This window comes from Mustela lutreola, chromosome 2 (assembly GCF_030435805.1).
Source record: "Mustela lutreola isolate mMusLut2 chromosome 2, mMusLut2.pri, whole genome shotgun sequence".
NCBI lineage: Eukaryota > Metazoa > Chordata > Mammalia > Carnivora > Mustelidae > Mustela > Mustela lutreola.
The window spans coordinates 478,695-500,943 of NC_081291.1; the positions used below are offsets into that span (position 1 = coordinate 478,695).

Sequence of the window (22,249 nt, forward strand, 5' to 3'; positions counted from 1 at the left end):
TGCCGCCACGGCGGGGAGAGGTCCCGGTGGGGGCTGTGTAGGTGCGTCTGGATGGGGCCATGGGTCGTGGGGGTGGGTCTCGCGTCTGTCTGGGCTGGAGTGGCAGGGAGTGTCCATAGGCCCCTGTTCCTGGTCAGGCTGTGTCACCCTCTGCCCCCTAGGCGGGGTCTCGGAGGGTCCCCTGCCCCGTCAGGCTGTGTCTCCAAACCTCCGTCCTGCGTAAGGATGTCAAGCCCCTTGCTGCACACGCGGGTCGCCCGGGTCCCACCCGGGGCCTCCTTGACCGCCCGCCTCCTTTGTGACCAGCGGCACAGATGTCTTTCAGGACTCGGGCTGGGCCTGGACCCAGTCCCTGGGGTCTGCTGCCCAGATCTCTGGTGGCTCCGTGGGTGCACGTCCTCCTGCCCAGCCCCTCCCCACCCTCTTGCCCCATCCTCTCCCCCAGCTGCCGTTGGCCAGGAGCGGCAGGCGTCCCCTGCCTGTGAGTGCCCAGGGACAGTCGTGTGCTTGCCTGCGGGGAGCCCGACTCTGGAAGGGGACATGAGGCGGGAAGCCACACTGTCCTGTTTCCCCACCACGGCTAGAGGGCCTCCCTTTGAGCCTCAGTTTCCCCAGCTGTAAATCAAGGCAGTGCTCCTGGGAGTGCTGGCCGTTGCCATAGTTACTGACCATTCGTGGTGTCCGGGCCCAGGAGCAGCAGGGCAGGGTGGGGCCGGCGCCCGCCGCCTGTGCCCAGGGCTGCCCGCAGCATGTGCCTGGGGCTGCCCGCCGTGTGTGCCCAGGGTTCCCCGCCGTGTCCGGCTCACGTCTCCCCACGGAGCTGCTCACTGGGGCTCTTGGGCTGCTGGCCACCATGCGACAGATCCTGTCCTTGTGCCCCCGGCTGGGGGTGTGCCCAGTGGGGTCCCTGGCCAGGGTCCCTTCCCCGATTGCTAGGCAGGGGTTGGGGGTGGGGAGTAGCCCCCTGGCTTCCTACAGCGCATGTGGGCCGGGCTGCTGTGGCCAGGCCAGGCAGGGCGCTGGCTGCAGCTCTGTTCCGAGAGCCCATGCAGGGGAGGGGCGGAAGGGGGCAGGGAGCTCACTTTGCAGCCGGCAGGTCATTCGGAGCACCTCCTGCCTCGGAGAGTCCCTGGCGCCTCCTGGGGCTGCTGGGGGCACGAGTGCGGGCAGAGACGGTGGCCCCTTTCCAAGAAAACCCCACAACGGGACTTAACTTCCTGGGTGCCAGGCTCTGACCACAGCCCTGGACCCTGGGGCCACTGCAGGGCAGCAGTCTGGTGGGCGCAACAGGATGATTTTGTGCGGTGACCCTTGTACAAAATACCCCAAGACTGTGTGTGGCACTTGATTAGTAGTGGCTCGGGGAGAGGATTCTGGATTTTTGGCTTGCTCAGAGAGAGCCCGGGTCTGAAGGGCAGGCTTGCTCCCCAACCCCAGGAGGCCCCCACGGGGCCTGGGGCACCCACTTCCCTCCAGAGGCAGCGAGGGCTCTGTCCCGGGGTTCCAGGCTGCTCTGCAGTCTGTGCTCAGTGGCTCTCTCTCCCGCTCGGACAGCAGTCTGTGTGCTTGGGGCCGGCCTGTGGCTGAGGGGCTCCCCGGGGACCGGCAGCTGTCCCGACCCACGTGTCCTCGGCTGGCCGCGCCATCTGCTTCCTCCTCCCTCACCGCTTCCCACCATCGTCCCTCTGCCGCTTTCCAGCCCGTGGGCGTGCCCCCTGGGCCTCAGTTTCCCCAGCTGTGATACTGTCTGGCCCTGAGGTCGGTGCTCCCCTGCCCGCCCCCCAGCTCTGTCCTGTGCATCCCACCTGGAGGCCGCAGGGGCCCTCGCCCACTTCCTGGGGGACGACAGCGACGCCCTGGGGCGGCCGTGGCCACACACAAGGCTGGTCGGGAGGGGGGCGGTGGTCAGCCGTACGCGCTTGCCCAGCCTCCGCCGTCACCCAGAAAGCAGCGCCTTGGAGGTTCAGCCCCGTGGGGGCCTTTGTGACTTGTTTCTGGAGATTTTTATTACTGTCTATCGTGGGTGGGGTGCCATGTCTCTCTGAGGGGACACGTGGCCCGTTGGGGTGGCGTGGCCGAGCGGACAGATGTCTCTGCCCTGCCCAGAATCACTTCCCCAATTTCCCGCGAGGCCGCCGGGGCCGCCACATCTGTGAGGAGGAGGCTGAGCCCGCGCTGACGGGAAGCGAAAGGCGGCCTGGGTGTCCCAGGGCTCAGGTGCGCCGGAGGGCAGCTCGCGGGACGGCCGTGAGGACAGACAGACGCGGCCACGGCCCCTACCGCACGCCACATCGGCGGCCTCGCTGGACTCCTGCTGCGTCCCCCGCCGGCCCGGGGCTCTGTCGCGCGCCTGCACCGCCGGCCTGGACGGGCAGATGGTGCCGGACCACGGCCGCCCAATGGCCACCTTGGGTTGTCCCGGCCGAGCCGCACCGTGCGGGCTTCCACCGCCCTCCGCGTCCTGGGAGTCTCCGGGACCAACCGGTCCCTCGGAAGCGCGGCTCCCCGGGCGCCCAGCTGGGCCCTCCGACCTGCGTCCTTCGTAGCAGCGAAGCCGTGCCGGGGCCAGGCTGCCGGCCTCCGCGTCCTGATGGCGTGGTCCCTGCCCCTGTGATGGGTAAACTGAGGCTCGGTATGCAGACAGGGACGGTCCCACCCCAAGCCGCTGCCTCCTGAGGCCCCACTGAGCCCCGTCTGGCTTTCTTCAGGCACAGTGACGCGGTTTGCTCTGTGGTCACTGCAGGGAGGGCCGAGGCCAGAGCTTTGCCGTTTGGGGCCACGGGACCTTGCGTGAGGCCCACACGCCTGCTTCAGCCACAGGGAAGCATAGATAACACACTTAGCAGGTTGTTGGCGCTGCAAACGCCCGCCTCAGTTTCCCCAAGTGCACCGTGGGCTGAAGGGGGAGGCCCCGCCTGCCCGGCCCATGGCGGCTGTGGGTGTTTCTGTGAGTAGGGAGGCTGGGGCAGCCCCCAGGGACTCTGTTCCCGGCCCACCTGCCCCCCCCCCCCCCCCCGCAACGGCTGTGCTCGCTGAGTCATCTCGGTCGGGAGGGGCTTCTGGGGGATGGGGCGGGGGCCGCTGGGGCTGGGAGAGGTACATCAGGGCTGAGCTGTGACGGGGACAGGCAGAGGCGGCGAGAGCCCGAGGGAGCCTTCTCTCCTTCTTCCTTCGTCAGTGGGTGCCTTGTGTCCCAGGCGCCGTGCCCGGCTCCCGTGGTCCCTGGTTCTGCCCTTGAGGGGCTCTCATCTGGGTGGGGGGATACTGTCCCAGAATGAGCGCACACAGGCCCCTGTGAGGGTGCCGAGGGCCTCGCTGGACGTGCGGCCCGGGCCCGGGGGTCAAGCCGGACTGTGGGAGGGCGTGCAGAGGTGAGGGTTAGGGCTAGGGCTCCAGCTGGAGAGCCCAGCAGGTGCGCCGGCCGTGGGGAGAGAGCTGGCGGGCCCACGGCCGAGAGCTGTGCCAGCGATGGGGAGCACCTGGAGTGGAGGCGGCCGCTGGGAAGTGTGGCCTTGCTGCTGAGAGCAGTAGGGAGCCACGGTCAGCTTGAGAGCAGGCACACGGAGCGTCTGGGTGTAGAAATCAGAGGTCCCTGGCAGGCTGCGAAAAGGAAGCAGCATCTGGCTGACTGTCCTGGCCGCTCCCGGCTGCCTTCTGGGGGGATGGGGGTGAAAACAGCCGGGCCACCTTCTCCCTACTTTGCTCTGCCCTCAGAACTTGCAAGGAATCAGTTCTTAGCCCACAACCCCAAGGGTATGAAGATGGAGGATTTGATAGCTTCCGTCCTAGCAGCGGGGTTCGAGAAAATAATCCAAAGGTGGAAGCAACCTAGCGTCCACCGATGGGCAAACAGGGAATGTCCCCGGCCACCAGCAGCAGCGAGGCCCCCCGGGGCCGGCCCCGAGCCCATGACGCACAGGGAGGGGACCAGACACAGGAGGCCACACGGGTGTGAGTCCACGCGTGTGACACGTCCCGACCAGGCTCCTCCACGGACAGGAAGGGGCTCGCGGGGGCTGGGGTTTGTTCGGACAGACGGAATGCTGGAATCACACAGAGGCCACGACTGGAGGACTCTGAATCCACTCAACACCACTGAAACACTTTGAAACGGTGAATTCTGTGTAATGTGATTCTCAATCCCATAAATACATTTTTCTTAAGGTTCAGGGACAGTAGGTAGATTGACAGCACTTGGGGTCCCGGGCCTGCCCCCGACCCCTCACCTGTCCCCGGCCCCGGCTCTGAGCACGTCTGGTCTGGGGCATTTGGGACCCGCTGGTGGCTGTGGAGGGCGCATTTCTGGTTTCCCGGGAGCCGCAGCGTCGGGAAGCCTCTGTCCTTGGGCGTCTCTCTGCTGCCTCTTCTGGGGGCTCAGAGCTCACCGGGCCCTTCCTTGACTTTTCCTCCTCTGGGCCCTGTCTCTGCCTTGGAAGGACCATGGCCTCAGCTGGGGCCCTGCGGACTTTGGAGCCGCCTGGGTGGCAGAAGGGGGCCTAAGCAGACACCGTTAAAGGGGCAAAGGTCCTCCCAGGGGCCCCACAGGCGGGGGCGGCTGCTTTACAGCCTGGGCCCCTCGGCCTTGGGCTGGATGCCACCTCGGGCCCCTGGGACAGGCTGGGAACCGGCGCGCTGCTGGCCAGGTGGGGCCTCCCGCCCACGGGACCTTCTCGGGGCCAGTCACGCCTTGGGAGGCAGCCCTGGTGGTGCCCAGCCCACATGGACATGGGCCCACATGGACACGTCCCCAGGCCAGGCCCCTGTCCTGCGGGGTCGGTGGCGGCTGGGAGGGAGCTTCTCCCTCCTTCCGGGCGGGGGCCGGGCGCTGGGGCTGAGCTGCCGGGCTCCCCAGGGGTCTGCTGTCTTCTCGCCCCGAGGCTGAAGGGTCCCCCCACCCCCGACACGCGCGCCTACACACACAGCTCTGCCGGGTCAGCTGCATGACCCCAGGACTTTCTCAGCAGCCCAGACAGAAATGCTCCTTGGCCACAAACAAGAATTTCCTGTTTGCCCATCCATGCGCCCGGAGGGTGGGCTTGCCTCTACCTGAGCCTTCCCGACCTGGTCTGCCTCCAGCTACCGTGGCCGCTGGGGGTGGGGAGGGGGCGGGCAGGATGTTGTCCCTCAGAAAGCCGGGGAGGCCGGGGAGTGGGCGTGACTGCGAGGTGGGGGGCTCCCGCTCAGGCTGCTGGGAAGGCCCTCTGGCTGCCCACTGGGGTGACCGGAGAGGCTCGGCCCTCACCCTGTGCCTCAGTGTCCTTTTCTGTGAAGTGGGTAGTGTGATTTGGGGAAGACTGAACCAGGGTCAGCCCAGCCTCAGCACTGAGTGGCCTGACCCCCTCCCTCACCCTGGGCTGCAGCCCAGAGACCGGCCGGGGGCCCCACGGGGGCGCTGAGTGTGACCCACCACCCCACCGGGCTCTGGAGGGACTTGGCTGCGCACTTCTCAGCGGGGACCCTGGGGGCCTCCAGCCCTGACTCTGCTGTCTGCATGCCCATCTCAAGGCTCTGTACCCATGTCACTGGTGGACAGACAGGTGTGGCCGGGCGGGTGGACGCTGGCGGACCCAGGTCACAGGGCAGGAAGTGACGGGGTAGAGCCACCCTCCGCACCCCCCAACCCCGGCGCAGGGTGTCACCCACCCAAAGCTTGAGCCTTGCGGGGCACATAATGGGTTTGGGAAGGGACAGGTGCCCCACCACAGTGCCCCAAGCTGTCCAGGGCGTTTATTGAGCAGCTGCTGTGTGCCTGCTCCCAGACATGGGGCGGCAGAAGGGCTGGGAGCAAGGGTGTCAGCGAGCAAGAAAACGGGCCGCCCCAGCACATGTCCCCGAGGGTGCGGAGCGTGGGGTCTCCCGCAGGCCGGCCTGCCTCTGCGCCCAGCAGGTTCCAGGAGCAGCGAGCTGCCTGCAGGGAGGGTCTGCAGACCCTGCGTCCCTTGGTCAACCGGGAGCCTGAGTCAGACCCCGTGACGTGAGCACCCTGCATGGGGCCCTCGGGGACACTGGCTGCGGGCTCCAGGAGGCAGGCAGCCCAGGGAGGGGCTTCTGGAAGGTTCTCCGGTCTCCAGCCCTGGTTTGTGGCTGTGGCAGGTGACCTGTCTTGGCGCCTCCTGGCCCACCCTGAGCAGGGCAAGGTTTCAGCCTGAGACTCCTGCGGGACGACGGCCCAGGCTCGACGCGGGGAGGCCTGGAGCCCAGCGAGGACAGACAGCTGGCCCGCCGGCCCACAATGGGTTCTGGACGCCGGCCCCCACGCCCCCATCCCTCCGGTCTGGCCAGGGCAGGGCGCAGCCTGCAGGGGAGCGGAACTCGGGGCCGGAGCCCCATAAAGCCGGGTGGTCTTTACTGCCCCTTTGTTGCCGGCCGCCCCCAGCAGCCATTAAAGCTCCCTCCTCCCCGGCAGCCGGGGGCCGGCACAGCCCCCTTTACGGCCCCAGACAATACCCCGGCCCCACGGGGGTCTGACCGGGCTGTGCCGCAGGCCTGTCCACCCACCATGGGCCTGGGAGTTAACGGCCCCCCACCGGGCCAGCCAGCTGCCCCTGCGGCAGGTCTCTGTCCTGAGCCTCAGTTTCCCCAGCTGGAACCTGGTGTCACCATGGCTCTGGGAGCTCAGGGCGAAACTTCTGCATTGATGGGAAGGAAAGTTGGGGCACAGCGGGGTGCAGGGGGCACTGAGGTCTCCCTGGGGGCTGGGTGCAGGGAAAGTTCTGGCAGGTCCCTGGGCCGGGATCTCACAGGACTTGTTGGCCCCGTCAGGAGGGGCGTGTGGTCCCTGAGCCCCACGGGAGTGGCCCTAACAATGACCACGGACTTGGGGACTGAAAGCAGCGGAGTCCTCCTGCATTTTGGAAGCTGAGGTCTGAGATCCAGGCCGGGCTCTGGGGCGGGTCCCTCCTGCCTCTTCCAGCATCAGGTGTGGCCACATCTCTGCTTGGGCCCCGTCTGTCCTCCATAAGGACACTTGTGGTCAGGTGAGGCTGGCCCTCACCCGGTGAGTACGACCTCGTCTTAGCAGGTGACGTCCCTGAAGACCCCGTTAGGTGAGGTCGTGGTCTGAGGCGTGGGTGGCGGCGAACTGGAGGGCCATCCCTGCTCCCGCGGGGGCTGAGCCCTCAGGGCCCGTCGGACATCCACTCGCTCGGCTGCTGTGCGCTCACCCCCGTCTGGACACTGCGACGAGCCGGACGAAGTGCCCGTGGGCGGGCGGGAGACCGCACTGCGTGTTGCCCCACGTGGTGGGATGTATGGTGGGGGACAGGCGCGCGCCCACGGGGAGGCGTAGCTGCAGGCCGTGGGCCCCAGGCAGGGGGAAGTGCAGGGCCTCCCAGACCACCATAAATCAGCCCCGGAATGCGGCTGGCCGGCCCAGCTGGATCAGGGCAGAGACAAAGACCTAGCCTGGACCACCCCGGCCTGTGCCCGGAGGCCCCACTCTGTCTCCGCTCCAGGACCGGGAAACCCAAGCCCAGAGAGGAGTGAGCTGGCTGAGGAGTAGCTAGCCCCAGGGATCCTGCCTGCCCGGGCCCCGGGGTTGGTCAGGCACAGGCGCTGGGCGTTGCCGCGTTCCTGGGCCCTAATGATGGGCTGCCCTGGCCGGGGCTGATGGGTGGTTTCGAGGCCCCCTGCAGTCCTCAACCTTCGGGGGCCATTCCCCAGGGCTTAATTTGAAGATCGCTGTTTGCTGCTGTCCTCCCCACCCCGCCTGCACAAACTCCAGCCCCCAGTTAGCTCTGCCGGCTCCTGGGAGCTGAGGGTCTGTGCATCTGGGGGGGCCCCTAACCACCAGTGCAGGGACAGGCGAACCCCAGCAGCCAGTGCCCAGGACAGAGCGTGGGCCCAGAGGCCTTGACATTCCCAGGCTCTGGATTCACGTCTGCCTCTGAGCCTCAGTTTCACATCTACAAAATGGAGCCACGCCTGGAGCACAGGCGAGAGTGTGGCTCGGGACAGCACCAGATGCGTCGGTCCGCTGTAAGGCAGTGACCGGCCCGGGTGTTGTGTGTCTTAGCCTAACTGTGCCCCCCAAGTGACGGGTTGAACGAGGCCTGGCTTGAGATCGGGTCCCTGCAGCTGCGGTCAGGCAGGCGCCCTCAGACAAGGCGGCCCTGGTCCGGTGGGCACAGCCTACAGGACGCGTGGAGGACGCCCAAGAGGCCGAGGCCGACGCTGGAGTTGGGGGAGCGGGAGGGACCGTGCCCTGGAGCCTCCGGGGGGCTCGGCCCTGATGCGCATGGACCTGGGCCCTGCCCTCCACAGTGGGGGGAGAGTAAACCTCTGCTCTGCGCTGCCCGGTGTGTGGCTTGGTGGTGGCCACTGCTGGGAACGCACGTGGGGACCGGCGTCCTCATCCGAAAGTGGAGGCGGGCTCTTTAGGCTCCGTGGGGACGCGGCGCCTGCACCCGGGCTCTGGCGCTGACCTCTCCATCCGCTCCCTGACCCCACAGCTCTACGAACTGGACGGGGACCCCAAGAGGAAGGAGTTCCTGGACGATTTGTTTAGCTTCATGCAGAAGCGAGGTGAGGCCGCCCACCGCGGGTCGGGGGAAGCTGGGGAGGGGGCGGGCAGGAGGGTGGGGCCTGCTCGGCCGTTAGGTCTGATGGGGGAGACACAGCTGGGAGCATCTAAGGGGTGGGTCCTTGGGTAGGAGGTCTCAGGTCCCCAGCCCAGACGCCTGGTGTGATGGGGTTCCCACCACTAGGCCCTCACCACCCCTAGGGTCCCATGCCGCAGAGCCAGCCTACAGGGAGCAGGGCTGGATTCCCCAGGAGGGCAGCAGGCGCTGGGACAGGAGAAGCTCCAGCCCCTCGCCTGCGCCTGCCAGGGCCTCGGTGCCTCTCCCTGTGTGGGGGGGCGGAAGCAGTTCCCACTGTGCAGCAGAGCCCAGACGGGCTGAGTGCCAACAGCGTGCCCGGCCCACCCCACCCTCAGGCCCCCCTGGCTCTGGGGTGAGACGGACGCCATACATAGCCCGGCCTGGGCACAGGGAGCCGGGACTGGTCGGGGTGGGTGTCCCCGTGGGGAAACCGAGGCCCAGACGCTGGAGGGTATCCGGGGCGTTCGGGGAAACCGAGGCCCAGACGCTGGAGGGTATCCGGGGTGTTCGGGGAAAGCCAAGGGCCAAGAGGACCTAGGGGAGCAAGAAGGGCCCCACGGCCCCACCCGAGGCCTCAGCCTCAGCTCACGGCTGCCGTGGGGCGCAGAGAGCTGGACGGATGGACGGACGGATGGACGGACAGATAGACGGACCTGGGGGAGGGGTTCTAGAGGTACCCCCTGCAGTGTGGGGCTAGTCCCTCTGACCAGAACCAGCCCCTCTGGTGGGAGCTATTACAACTGCTGTTCAGGGAAGGAAACTGAGGCCCAGGGAGGGGACTTGTCCTCGAGCCCCGGGCACAGGAAGGGGCGGGGCTGGGGGGTACTGCAGGGTCCACTCGGGCCCACTGCAGGGGCCAGCCACCAGCCGCTTTGTCTAGGGCCCTCTGCATGCCTCTCCCTCTCCAACAGCCTCTGTAAACACCAGGCCCAGCAGCCGGAAGGGAAGAGAGGGGAGGGCCGCGGCCTTCCCATTAACCCCTCCGGTGCCTTGCCAGGGCGGAGGCACCCAGACCCAGTCCTGGGGCAGGGGGCCCCCTGTTATCGGTGGGAGCAGTCCCAGCTGGGGCCGGCTGCCCCCCGTGTGGTCAGAGAGATCTGGCCCCACTCTCTTTATCAAGCCATCCACACCTGTGGGAGCCCCCCACCCACCCCCACCCTGCAGGGAGCACTGAGCCCCCCCCAGGCCTGGAGCCCACCCACCCTGCCCAAGACTGGGCCTGGTGTCCTGCAGGTTCAGAAGGTAGGGTGAGCGACCCGTGGGTGTGGTTGAGGTGGGGAGGCCCCAGAAACAGCAGTGGAGCCGGTAGCCACTCAGGGCTCTGAGGGTCTGAGTCCAGCCCTGCCTCTCGTGCCAAGCCAGGCTCCCCCGGAGGACAGGGAGCAACAAACTCCTACACATGCCTCAGAACCCAGCCCCAAGCCCCCCTCGCTCGTGCTGTCTTCTGGGATCCTGGCCCTCTGTAACTGGCAGCCTCTGGGGCTGAAGGTCCAGGAGATGCCCCCACCCACCCCGCCGGATGCCGTGTCCTGCATCCTACAGGCCTTCACTCCAGACAGAAAGTTCTTTCTTTTCCCACATCACAAAGTAAAGGCCTTCTGGAGGCTGGGAGTGCGGGAGGGGTCCTGCCTGCACCCCACCCGCCTGCTGTTTCCTTGAAGACCCCCCCCACCCTTCCTTATCTCCCGCTGCCCCCACGCCCCGTCCTGCACCGGAGCCTCTCGGCTCCCCACCCGGCTCCTTCTGTAAACATCCCAGCAGGCCCGGCTGCCGACCTTGGGCACGGGGTCCCCAGAGGACCTTTTGTGTGATTCTTTCTGTTCTTGCCCAGTGTGCAACATACACCCCTATCCTGGGTGGGCTGGGGGGGCCCCTGCCATGGGGGTTGCCTTTTCCTCTCTCTCTCTTGTACGGAGAAATGGCACAGGGCAAGGGTCGGGATCCGAAGTCCGGCTCCCTCTGCCCTCTGCAGGCGGTCCTCTGTGCGCGGGGGTTTGGAAACCTGGAAAGGGCAGATGTGGCCACAGGTGGCAGGAAGTGTTTCTGGAACCTCCAGCTCCAGCAGACCAGCCGGGCCGGGCCTTCTCGGGGAGCCGCAACCTGGGCCCACCGTGGGCCCATCTCTGGGGGGCTGCGGGTGTGCGTGACGCAGGCTGGGCGCCAGGGGGTCCAAGTCGGGGACCCCGGGTGACAGGCCAGCAGCTGGGGGCTACAGACAGCACCCCAGGATTGCAAGGGCAGGGAGAATTCTAACAGGGGGCTTCCCCCCAGCCAGGAAGGCGCCACACAGGCCAAGCTGAAGGCCCCCACACGAGGGCAATGGGGCCAGGAGCAGAGGCTTGAGGCTTAGGCCGGTGGACAGGGGGACCAGGCCCGTCCGCTGGGAGCAACCCCCCCTCCTTGGTCCGGCCCATCGCACCCCTCTCTTAAGTGGCAAAGTGGCCCAGCGGAGCTCGGCCTCCTCCCGACTGCAAAGCCCGTGGGCAGTGGGCGGTGGGTGGGCAGCCGAGGGCACAGGCCCCTGGGACTGGGCAGAGTGGTTTTGTGGGCTCCGCTCGCTGAGCTGGGAGCAGAACTAACAGAGGCCGCATTTCTGCTGCGGCTCCGCAGTCTGGCCCTGTGCCGGCCCCCATCTCCGGAACCCCAGGTGAGATCGGCCAGGAGCCCAGATCCCTGGTGGGGAAACAGGCTTCCTCACACTCTCGGGGGGGGGGATCCCCGCCCCCCCACAGTCCTGCCCCCAGGAGACACAGGGCCGCACCAGGGACGCCTGCGGTTGTCACGGTTGTCACGATGGGTGCTCCCGACGCCGGGGGGTGGGGGCTGGGGGTCCGGCTCAGCAGCCCGGACGCCCCCCAGAGAGCAGCGTGCCCCGTGCCCCTGTGGGGGCGACCCCTCTCCCGTGGGCATGTCGGCGCCCCCTCCGCTCACCGCCCCCGCCCCCCCGCAGGGACGCCCGTGAACCGCATCCCCATCATGGCCAAGCAAGTGCTTGACCTGTTCATGCTGTACGTGCTGGTGACGGAGAAGGGCGGCCTGGTGGAGGTCATCAACAAGAAGCTGTGGCGGGAGATCACCAAGGGCCTCAACCTGCCCACGTCCATCACCAGCGCGGCCTTCACCCTGCGGACCCAGTGAGCGCCTGGGGGGGCCTGCTGGGGGGGCGGGGCGGGGGTCCGCACTGCGCACTGGGCGGCGGGAGGCACGGCGCCCGCGTGCCACCCTCACCGCCCCCCTGCACGCAGGTACATGAAATACCTGTACCCCTACGAGTGCGAGAAGCGTGGCCTCAGCAGCCCCAACGAGCTCCAGGCCGCCATCGACAGCAACCGGCGGGAGGGCCGGCGCCAGAGCTTCGGGGGCTCCTTGTTCGCCTACTCGCCCGGCGGCGCGCACGGGATGCTGTCCTCGCCCAAGCTGCCCGTGCCCTCGCTGGGCCTCGCCGCCAGCACCAACGGCAGCTCCGTGCCCCCTGCGCCCAAGATCAAGAAAGGTAAGGGGCGCCCCTCGGGGCCTGACTCGGTGCCACGCTGGTGGGGCCCTCTGACCGCTGAGGGGACTAGGGGCCGCTGCTGCCCCCCAGGTCACCGGAGGATGAGCCCCAGCGTGCCCCGCAGAGGGCCCTCCGGCGGCAGCCTGAGAGAGAGAGCGCAGCTGCCCCACCGGAGCCCGGGGCAGACATTGGCCGACCGCTGGCCGACCGACCGCCCGGGCCACAGGGCGCCCACGTTGCTGACTGCGCGCCATGTTCTTTCCTGACCCTATGGCAGGCACCGTGAGGGGTGACTGTCGCTGGGCGAGCGGTCATAACATGGCCATGGTCATCGCCCCTAAAGACGTTACTAGCCGGTTGCTGTATTCTTTCCCCTGGGAGCTTTCGAACCTTCTCAACACGGCGTCTGTCCTGCAGGCGTCTTGACCTTGTAGCCTATCAGGCTGACCTTCACCCGCCTGGAGCTGGTGCATGGTGCACCCTGAGGCCAGCTTCCAGCCGGGTCGTGGGAAAGTTACCCTGTGCCGGTGGGTTTGCAGAAGGGGGGGCCTGCAGCACGTCAGTGCCCAGCGGGCAGTGGGCCGAGTTTTCGGGTGTCCGCCAGGCCGCCCCCCGCCCCCCGTCCGTGACCGGCGTCACCAGTCGATGTCGGCCTTCTCTCCCGCTGAACCTCCGAATCCCGTGTGACACAGAGCCACTAACTTCACGTGCGGCCCCAGGCCCCAGGCTGGGTCACTGTTCCTCCCCTGCCCCACGGGCTGTGACCCCCTACCCTCTGAGTAGCCTGAGGGTCCAGGGGAATCCCCACGGTTCAGGCTGCTCAGGTCTGAGGCGAGCGCGGTCTCCAACGACCGCTCCTTCAGTCTTCGGGCACCTCGGTTTACCTACCACCGCCACCTCCCTCCGCCCAGGAGCCCCGGCGGTCCCCCCCGCCAATGGTTGTCAGCCACTCGCGGCGCATGACATCCTGCGCCAGAGCTGGGGCGAGGGCGGTGGGCGGGAAGGAGCTTTTCCTGACAGGAGGGAGCCAGGAAACGATGGGCAGCCATGGGGGCCCGTGGTGAAGGGTCCCAGGGGCCCCCAGGTGGTGTTCCAGTGCAACCAGACGGGGGTTGGGGATTGCCACAAAGCTTCTGGCCGAGGGCCTGGTGCAGAGGGGGAAAACATGCCAGGCAACAGGGGAAGGACACGGGGGAGGAGTCAGGTAAAGAAGAGACAGCGGGTCACAGTGGGACCCTGGTTTCTACCACAGAAGCGGGAACAGGCGGGAGCTGGTTCTGGAGCTGAGCCGCCTGGGATCGAGTCCCAGCTCAGTGCCTGCAGCTCTGTGGCCTTGGCATAGCCATTGCCACCTGGAGCTTGGGTCCCCTCATCCGTGAAGCAAGGGTGGGAGCATGGGGCTGGCAAGGGGTCATTGAGAGGCCTCTCCGGACGAGCCGCTGAGTGCCTTAGGACACACGGGGAGACCTCGCTGCTCTCGCTAGTGTCGTGCGTGACCAGCGCCCTGTCGCGGGCTTTTGGGATAGCGTGGGTGCCGAGCACAGCTGCGCCCACCACGGCCACCACCAGGCTGTGGTTTCTGACATGCCAGTTTCCGACACCAGGCTGACCTCAGGAAGGGCTCCCCGGCACTCGTGTGTGTCCCAGAGCCTCGCCGCTTCCCCAGAGAGGGTGTGCACACCCGCGCCTTCCTGCCAGGGGTGAAGGCAGCACCAGGCTCCTTGGTGCCCCTCTGGCTGCCAATGCCTCTTCTCTCCCATCTAGAGGAGGACTCGGCCATCCCCATCACGGTCCCGGGCCGCCTGCCAGTGTCGCTGGCAGGCCACCCTGTGGTGGCAGCCCAGGCAGCAGCTGTACAAGCAGCAGCAGCTCAGGCAGCTGTGGCTGCACAGGCAGCTGCGCTGGAGCAGCTGCGGGAGAAGCTGGAGTCTGGGGAGCCTCCTGAGAAAAAGATGGCCCTGGTGGCAGACGAGCAGCACCGGCTTGTGCAGCGGGCACTGCAGCAGAATTTCTTGGCCATGACAGCCCAGCTGCCCATGAGCATTCGTATCAACAGCCAAGGTACCCACCCGGCGCCCAGACCCTCACTGCTTCCTGCCTATGCAGCAAAATCAGGGCCTCATAGCCAACATATGTGAAGAGTGCCCACAAATCAATAAGAAAGAGAAAGAGATAAAATGAATTAATGACTAGTAGAAAATGCCCATGGAAAGCTGAGTTGGGGATCTACATGCTAACAAAGAGATACCGTTTTTTAAGCCATCAGAGTTTGACGATATTAAATGTTGGTTGGGATGTGGGAAAATGGGCCCATTGAGTCCTGCTGCTGGGAGTGTAAACAGGTGACAATTTAGCGATCTCTTCTTAAAACAGAAAACATTCTTGCCCTGTGACCCAGTGATTCCACTCCGTATCTCCGGCAAAGCTAGTAGGAGTGGAGCAAGTCAAGTCCAGGCTACTCTGGGGCTGTTAAAAAGAATGAGATGGTTTGACGTAGCTTCAGACTTATCATCATGAGAGAAGCAAATTTTAGACCGATATCTTCCTCAGTAAATATTTAGTGAGCACCTACTGTGTGTGCTGACAGAAGCAGGTCCTCGCCCAGATGGGCCTATGACTACCGACGGTGGTGTTTCTTCTTCCCGCAGCCTGCGAGAGCCGCCAGGACTCTGCCCCGAGCTTGACCGGCCCCAATGGCAGTAACAGTATTAGCATGTCAGTGGAGATTAACGGGATCATGTACACAGGTAGGACCCGCGGGGCCCTGAGCACTGTCTCCTGTTAACTCAGGAGCCTGGGGTTGGTGTTGCCCCCGCCCCCACCAGGGCCACCCAGCAGGGCTCTGCCCCCGTACCACCAGAGCGAGCCAGCCCCCGGGGCATACTCAGCCCGCAACTTGAGGACACTTGTTTCTCCACGGCAAGCGGTGGTCCTGAGTTTATTCTGAAACACCATGTAGCCAGCCCGTAGCTCATGGGGGCTCCCAGGGGGTGCTGCGGACGTCAGATAGCTCGGTGGCTCGCGAAGGTGCTGCCAAGGGACAGAGAAGGGACTCATGGCTGTCACAGGCCTCCAGGTCGCTGGGTGACTTTGCAGGGGGCCCGTGCTCATGGCGTCCCGTGACGCAGCCCCTGCTGCGTCATCTTCCCAACCACATGACACGTTTCTCCTGTCCTCGCACTAGGAGTGCTGTTTGCTCAGCCGCCGGCGCCCGCACCACACCCAGCTCCCAGCAAAGCCGCCGGCGTCGGCCGGGGAGGGAACAGCGGGACCAGCAGCAGCGCCGGCAGCCAGGCCGGGCCGGCAGGGCTGTCCACACCTGCCACATCTTCTACCTCAAATAACTCATTGCCTTAACCGTACCACTCCCCACCCGCCGCTCCCAGCCCAGGAGCCTGCCTGGGCAGGGGGGCGGGAGTCGAGGGGGGCCACACAGGGGCCGGGATGGCGGTAGATACGGGTGGGGAGGGGAGGTATCCAGAAAGGAGCCACAGCTAACGCCAAAAAGAAAGAAAAAGATATATACATATATATATATAAAGAAAATTTAATAAAACAGGGGAAAACCAAGGAACACTTGAATTACTCAGGTTCGGACATTCAGAGACGTGAATTGTAAGAGGAAGTCAGAAGAGAGAGGGCGTCTCCGAGGGCTGCAGCCCGGCTGGACCAACTGATGGGGGTCTGGGTCTGTGCGGATCGGTTGCCACAGAAGCCGGTCCTGTTTACCTCATACATCCCTGCACTGTGTGTTTTCATTTTCATCTGTTTTTTTCCTTTTTTTTTTTTTTTCATTCATCACACACTCACCATACCCAAATCCTTGTGTTGAAAGAAACCCCTGAGCCAAGATCAGCTGAAATTTTTTTTCTTGTTGCTTTTGGGAACTACTTTTTTTTTTTTTTTAAAGAAACAGTGATACTCAAGATCTATAGGGTTTTTAAGAGGTTTTGGGGTTTTGTTTTGTAAATAATCTATTTTATTCTTGGGGGAGGAATCAGACCTTAGGAAAAGTATATATATATATATCTATATATTTGTGCTCATTCAGGGAAACTGGACTTGAAAAAGCAAAAAGAAAAAAAACAAAAAAAAAGACACAAAAACAACCACACACACAAAAAAGAAAAAAGTAATACCCTTTCTATTTTCCCACGACTGACTTGGGTTCCTTCGTGTGGTTCCTGTGGTGCAGGGGTGGGGGGCGGGGGGCAGCTGGCCAGAGCCAGGACAGGTGATGAACTCAGGTGCTGTGGGCGGGGACACCCCGAGCTTTCCCCCACTCCCTGTGCTCCGAGCTGGAGCTGGCCCAGCTGGCCCTCCCGCCAGAGACTGGAAGAAGGGCCCCGGGCGTGGGAGGGGCTCCACCTAGGGCAGCCCCCAGGCTCCTGTCTCAGGGATGAATGTGGCCTGGGGGCGCCCCCGGAGAAGGTGGGGAGGGCTGCTCTGGGAGACATCTGGGGGGCAGGGGAGCCGGGCTCCGCTCAGGGCGAGGTTTTTGGAGCGACGGCACCTGAACGCCCCCTTCCATTCTCTTTAACTTTGCTCGTTCCTTCTCTCTTGGCCCCTGGGCTTGGGGCCACAGCCCCCTGGAGTAGGTACAGTAACAGGAGGCCGCGCCCCGTCTCCGCACGACCCTTCCTCCTGCTTAGAAGGTGCGTGTTGGGGGGCACAGCTGGTGGGAGGCTGGGGGCTGGCTGTGGTCTTGGGGAGACAGCCCCGTCTGCCCTACGGCCCAGGCAGGTGGGGGGGCCCTCTTGACGCCCGCCATGTCCCTGCGGACCCGGTGGCATTGGGGCGGGACTTTCGGGGGGGGCACTGACTCTGCTGTTCCCAGGGCGAGCCTGTGTTCTCTAATTGGGCTCAGGGGCCCGACCTAACGAGGCTGAGGGGGGGGCAGTGCCAGCCTGGGAGACCCGAGGGGGGGTCCTGGGCCCCCAAGGCTGGGTTTTCCCTTGTGTGGGGCTGTGCTGGGTCTGGAATAGTTCAGGGTCCTTGACACTCCCACCCCTCAGCCTTCTAGGGGCCGGGTCTCCCTCTGCTTTTCCTTCTGGAAAGTTCTGCCCTTCCCTCTCGCTGCAGCAGCACAATCATGGTGGGAGGGGGATCTCTTTGTCGTCCCCCGTCTCCCCCCCCCCACCCCCGCACAACCCGGCTCCACGCGGAGAACCCGCGCCCCCCCCCTGCCCGGCTCCTCTGGTCCCAGCCCAACCTGTGGACGCCCCGACCTGTTGCCTTCAGGGTCTCCCGGACGCGCCCACGTGGGGGGTGTCTGCCTCACCTTCTACCTCAGGTCTGACTCTCGATGCCAAACCCCGTGCCCTGCCCCCCCGCACCCCCCTCCACCTGGAAGGCTGTGGGCCCGCGTTGTGGGTGCGCGCGCGTCTTCGCGCGTGTCCTTGCGTTGGGACCCATGTGGCCCCCAGAGGTAACTCGGGGTGCGGCCTGCTGTGCTGTGATGATTGTAGGGGACAGGTGGGGGCGGGGCGGGGGCCTGGCCAGCCCCAGGGGCGGCCGTGCCCGGTGACCCACCCTCGCTGGGAATGTGAGTGGGGTCCTCCCCTGCCTCTGCTCTCGGTGCCCGTGCAACCCCCTGTCCCTCCTGTCCCTGGAGCCTAGGGAAGGGGGGTTTTCGGGGGTGCAGAGCCGTGCCCCCTCTGAAGCCCCAGGCAGGGGAGGCCGGGGGCAGCTGTCCATGCCCTCGGCCCGCGCTTCGCAGGGGGAGGGCGGGGACCCCAAACAGGGTGGAGAGGGGCTCTCTGGGGCTCCCCTGCTGGAGATGATGCTTCCAGAAGCTTCCATGGGACCCCGAGCCAGGAGCCGGGCAGCGGGGTGGGGCAGCATGTCCCTTTCCGTAGTTCTGCCTTCGCACACCCCTTTCCCATCTTAACCGCTTTCGTCCACTTTGGTCTTTCTGTCCCCTTTACTTTTGCATTTTTTTCTTGGCAAACATGAATGCAGCCTTTCATTCCTGACGCGCGAGATTTCAGTTTCTCTGGGGTTCGTCAGACGGCGTGAGTCCTGCGCCAGCACTCAGGTTAAAGCGAAATAAACTTTTTAAAAAATAGGTTTAAACGACTCTACCTCTGGCCGGGCCTGGCCTTGTCGCCCTGGCCAGGGCGGCCTGTACCGATTTCAGTTTTTGCAGAACATTCAGGTATTAAAAGGGAAAAAAAAAAAAAAAAAAGGACAAAAGACCAAAAAAACAAAGAAGAAAAAAAGGTGTGTGATTTTGAAATTGAAAAAGAACACTGAAAGTTTACATTTTATAACATTATTATGCAGATTGTATTTAAACTTCAGAAATATTTAAGACAATTGTAACCCTGTAAAGTTGATGAGATATTAAAACAAGACAAAACACTTCTGACTTTTAACAGAAAAGTCTCCTGTGATGGTTTCTTGGGTGTGTGTGGGTCCCGCGGGCGGTGGGCACAGGGTCTGACCCCACCATCCCAGGGGACAGGCTTGGGGGGGGGGCTCTCTTCAAGTGGGTGGGTATGGCCAGCAGCTCCTGGAGGGGAGGAGCTGGTGCAAAGTGTAGGTTAGGGATTTGGGGAGAACAGATGGCAGGCCTAGGGGTGCCCTAGCCTGTCCCCCAGCCCCTTGGCTAGGTTTCCTGCCATCCTGGGTTCTGAGGCCACTGTTACTCTGAGCCCAAGCCCCTGGGGGCTGTGGCCTGCCCCCGCCCCCTCCTCCACGGGCCTTCCTCTGGGCCTTTGCCATACCTCTTTCCCTCTCTGCCTGGCCAGCCCCTTGTCACCGTGACACGGAGCCATCCATGTTCGTGCTGCATCTGCCCCCATGCCCCCCGGGATTGCCCCTTCAGCTTGGCCTGCGCGGTGACCGAGCCTGGCTGGGGAGGCACCGGCAGAAACCCCCAGCCCGCCGTCCCACCAGGTCCTCTGCCGTCTTCTGAGACCAGGACCCAGCCTTGTCCCCCACAAGCCTTCCCACTGGGATGTGGGTCACGTTTTCACACTTAGTGATTCAACAGGTGTAGCTCCGAAGTGGCCCCCCGGCCCAGGAGATAAAAATGATTCTAAGAAGGAAAACAGCACGTGGGCTGTGGTCTGCGGTCCCGGGGCTCAGCACATTTGGAAGGGAAAGCCTGTGTTTTCTGCTTCCGACCCCACACCACACCGGCACTGCAAAATTGGGCTGGAAGAGATTTTCTGGGGTGTCTAATCCATTTACCCTGGTGACCCCCGCATGCAGAATGCGGCAGGCTCAAGGTCAGCTCGGCTGGAGTCTGGGCAGGCCCAGCCTCCTGCCAGCTGGCTCCCCTGCCACTGGCTCTGGCCTGGGCCGGCCCCGGCCAGTCCCTCCAGCCTGGGTCAGCCCCCAGGGGTCGTGGAGTGAGGGAGAGTCAGCTAACCCTAGTGTCGCGGCCCAGTGGTTCCCATGCGCCCCCGTGGCCCACTGCATCCCCGGCACTTTCCACTCCTGTCAGAAATGAGTCTGCTGCGTCTTGGTCCCCACCTCCCGGGGCCTGTGGGGACCAGGAGAGGCCGGAGGACCAGGATCCACCTGCCTCTTGGGCTCCCTAGTCCTGCCCTAGGAGATGAGGGAGAAATAACTTTGAAAAAGGAAAATCGCCCTTTCTTGTGGACTGACTCAGTCCACATCTCCTCCTCCCGTGAAGAGGCCGAGATCCGGGGCAGGAAGCCCTGAGGTCACATGGCTCCAGGGGCACCAGGGAGGGCTCGGGCCCGTCACAGCTTCCAGGAGCCTGCCAGCCTCCGCCTCCCATGCAAGGAGGCCCGAGGCTCCCGGGAGGAACCCTTCAGCACCTGAAGAGCAGAGCTTTGGGAGCCTGCAAGGAGCCTGGGCTCGGAGCCTGGCTACCGCAAGGAAAGGGTTTTCACCTGAGTCACCCTCCCTCCCGTCATCGCTGGTGTACAGGACAGGCGGGGTGGGGGTGGGGGAGTGTCCCGGGTAAGAAAGGCCCCCCTGGGCTGGGACCCCAGAACGCTGGGGTCTGCTCTGGCTCAACAGTGTGTCCCCACTACCCACAGAACTGTGCTCAGTATTGAAAAAATAAATTAAGAATTCAGGGCTTAGACTGGGAGTGGGGGAAGAGGAGGGAATGTCTCTGTGCCTCAGTTTCCCCCTTCCTGCTTCCACCACTGCAGCCACACCCTCGCAACCTGGGGTTTGGGACCAGGCACCCACCCAGCTGGCATCAAGGAGGTCTGGCGACTGGGTGGTCCTAGACCCCCCCCCAAAGTGTGGTGGCCGCCCCACCCTTCTGATACAACTGGTCGGTCCGGTCCTCATACCACACTCGCTGGGCTGGGGGTGGGGTGACCTCTGACCTCCTGGGAGGAGTGCAGGGGAAGGAGGCTTATGAGGGGCCGGGCCTGCCAGCCGGCTATGCTTCCTGCCCCCTGGGCCTCCCCCTGCCGGAGCGCCCACCACCCACCACCCACCACCGGCACCCTCTGGGCACCAAGCTTAGAACTCTGCAACCCACATCTGCTGGGCCTGCCCCATGTCCCAGAATCCAGGAATTTGGAAACCTCCAGGCCTCCGAAAGCCGAGACAGACCCCGGAGCAAGATCCGTAGCTGTGGGAAACCACAGTGTCCCTGCGGTGCCCATGGGGACACGGAGGCCCAGACCTGTGATCTGCTCCACAGCTCGAAAGCGCAGATGCAAGTTCTGAGTCGCTGTTCCCAAGGCTGCCTGGGCCCACTCCTGGGAGCCACACGATGTGGTTATTCTCAAGCGGGATTCCACAGACTGCCAGGGGTTCAGGGTTCAAAGCAAGGTCTGATTTGGGGAAACCCATGTTTGGAAAGTGTAGTTAGTATTCCTGGTATTTTGTTTTTCTCATTCCCACTTCCAAAACATTTGTGGGGCGCCTGCGTGGCTCAGTGGGTTAAGCGTCTGCCTTCGGCTCAGGTCATGGTCTCAGGGTCCTGGGATAGAGCCTCCCATCAGGCTCTCTGCTCAATGGGGAGCCTGCCCCCCCCCACTTTGCGCCTGTGACTTTGCTCACTTCTGATATCAACTAAATAAAATCTTAAAAAAATAATGGAGGAAACAGCGACATCAGAGGTTCTGGGGCGGGAAATCAGGAACCATTGTTTCTACTTGCAAACTGAACCAAGTAGCCCCGCCAGAGTGTCGCCATCTGATAGCCGCTGGGGCTCACACACTCAGCTCTCTGCAACTTAAAAACGTCCTGACGTCTTTTATGCTCCCTCACCCACCCCAGGATAAACTAAAATCCAGGCTCCCCACTGCCCCAGGCCCTGCGTGGCCCTGCTCCAGCCTCCAGCCTCGGCCTCAGGGCCTTTGCACATTCCTCTGCCCTCCTTTCCCTCCCTGGTCGCCAGTTCCCTGCTCAAGCGACAGCCGCTCTGGGAAACCCCTCTTCCAGGCCCCCAAACGGGGCAGGCCCCTGCGAACCCCTCCCTCCCCAGAGCTCCCGCGGCCCCAGGGCTGGGCGCAGAGGCCAAAGCGGAAGCCCCTTCCGGGTCCGGCCTCCCGGTCGGAGGCTCGCGCCTGCCGCCCAGCGGCCGGGGCCGGGGCTGCGGACTCCTCCCCTCCCCCCGCCAGGCCGGGCGCCGGGTGCTCGGACGGCCGTGGGGCGCCCGGTGCTCGGTCCGGCCGTGGGGCGCCGGGTGCTCGGTCCGGCCGTGGGGCGCCCGGCCTCTCGGGCCCCGCGGCGCGGGGTGGGCGACCCCGGGCCTCTGTCCTGCTCCGGCGGCCGCGGACGGTCACGAGGGCTCCCCTCGAGCGCACTCCAGGCACTGCCCGCCGTTCGGACACGCTGCCGGAGGGCCCCGGCGGCCCGCACCGAGCTCCGGAAGGGAGCAGGGCTCGGGGCAGGCGGACGGGGTCCATGGGCCGTCGCACGTGTCGCGCGCGCGAGCCGGACGCTGCGACCCGCACAGCAAGAATCCAGAGCGGGGGTCACTCGGGGAAAAGCCCCGCGGAACCGGCCGGGCCGGACCGGCCGCTGCAGGCGGCCCCGGGCCACGGTCTCCACAGCGACTCGGGGCTGGGGCCTCCTGCCACGGTCTCCGGCTACGCGGGGCGCCCCTCGACCGGATGCCGGGCGGGGGACGGAGCCCGGGTCACCCGCGGGCCGCGCGCGGAGCACGTGGCCAGCGCCTCTCGCTCGCGCCGCCGCCGGGTGACGTGGG

General features: G+C 64.9%; 1 protein-coding gene across 6 annotated transcripts in view; it reads left to right on the plus strand.

Annotated features, from left to right (window-relative positions):
- The window catches only part of ARID3A (AT-rich interaction domain 3A), a 30,519-nt gene extending 12,177 nt beyond the window's left edge, over window positions 1–18,342 (plus strand). For 5 of the 6 annotated variants that reach the window (XM_059159166.1, XM_059159164.1, XM_059159162.1 and 2 more), the window contains exons 4-9: window positions 8,451–8,523; window positions 11,551–11,734; window positions 11,846–12,093; window positions 13,858–14,154; window positions 14,742–14,840; window positions 15,278–18,342. In XM_059159166.1, the coding sequence (XP_059015149.1) occupies window positions 8,451–8,523; window positions 11,551–11,734; window positions 11,846–12,093; window positions 13,858–14,154; window positions 14,742–14,840; window positions 15,278–15,450 (1,074 nt within the window). In that variant the 3' untranslated portion in view covers window positions 15,451–18,342. The remainder of the gene's footprint in view (window positions 1–8,450; window positions 8,524–11,550; window positions 11,735–11,845; window positions 12,094–13,857; window positions 14,155–14,741; window positions 14,841–15,277) is intronic. The other variant, XR_009350507.1, reaches the window with a different exon arrangement.
- The last annotated feature ends 3,907 nt before the right edge of the window (window positions 18,343–22,249 follow it).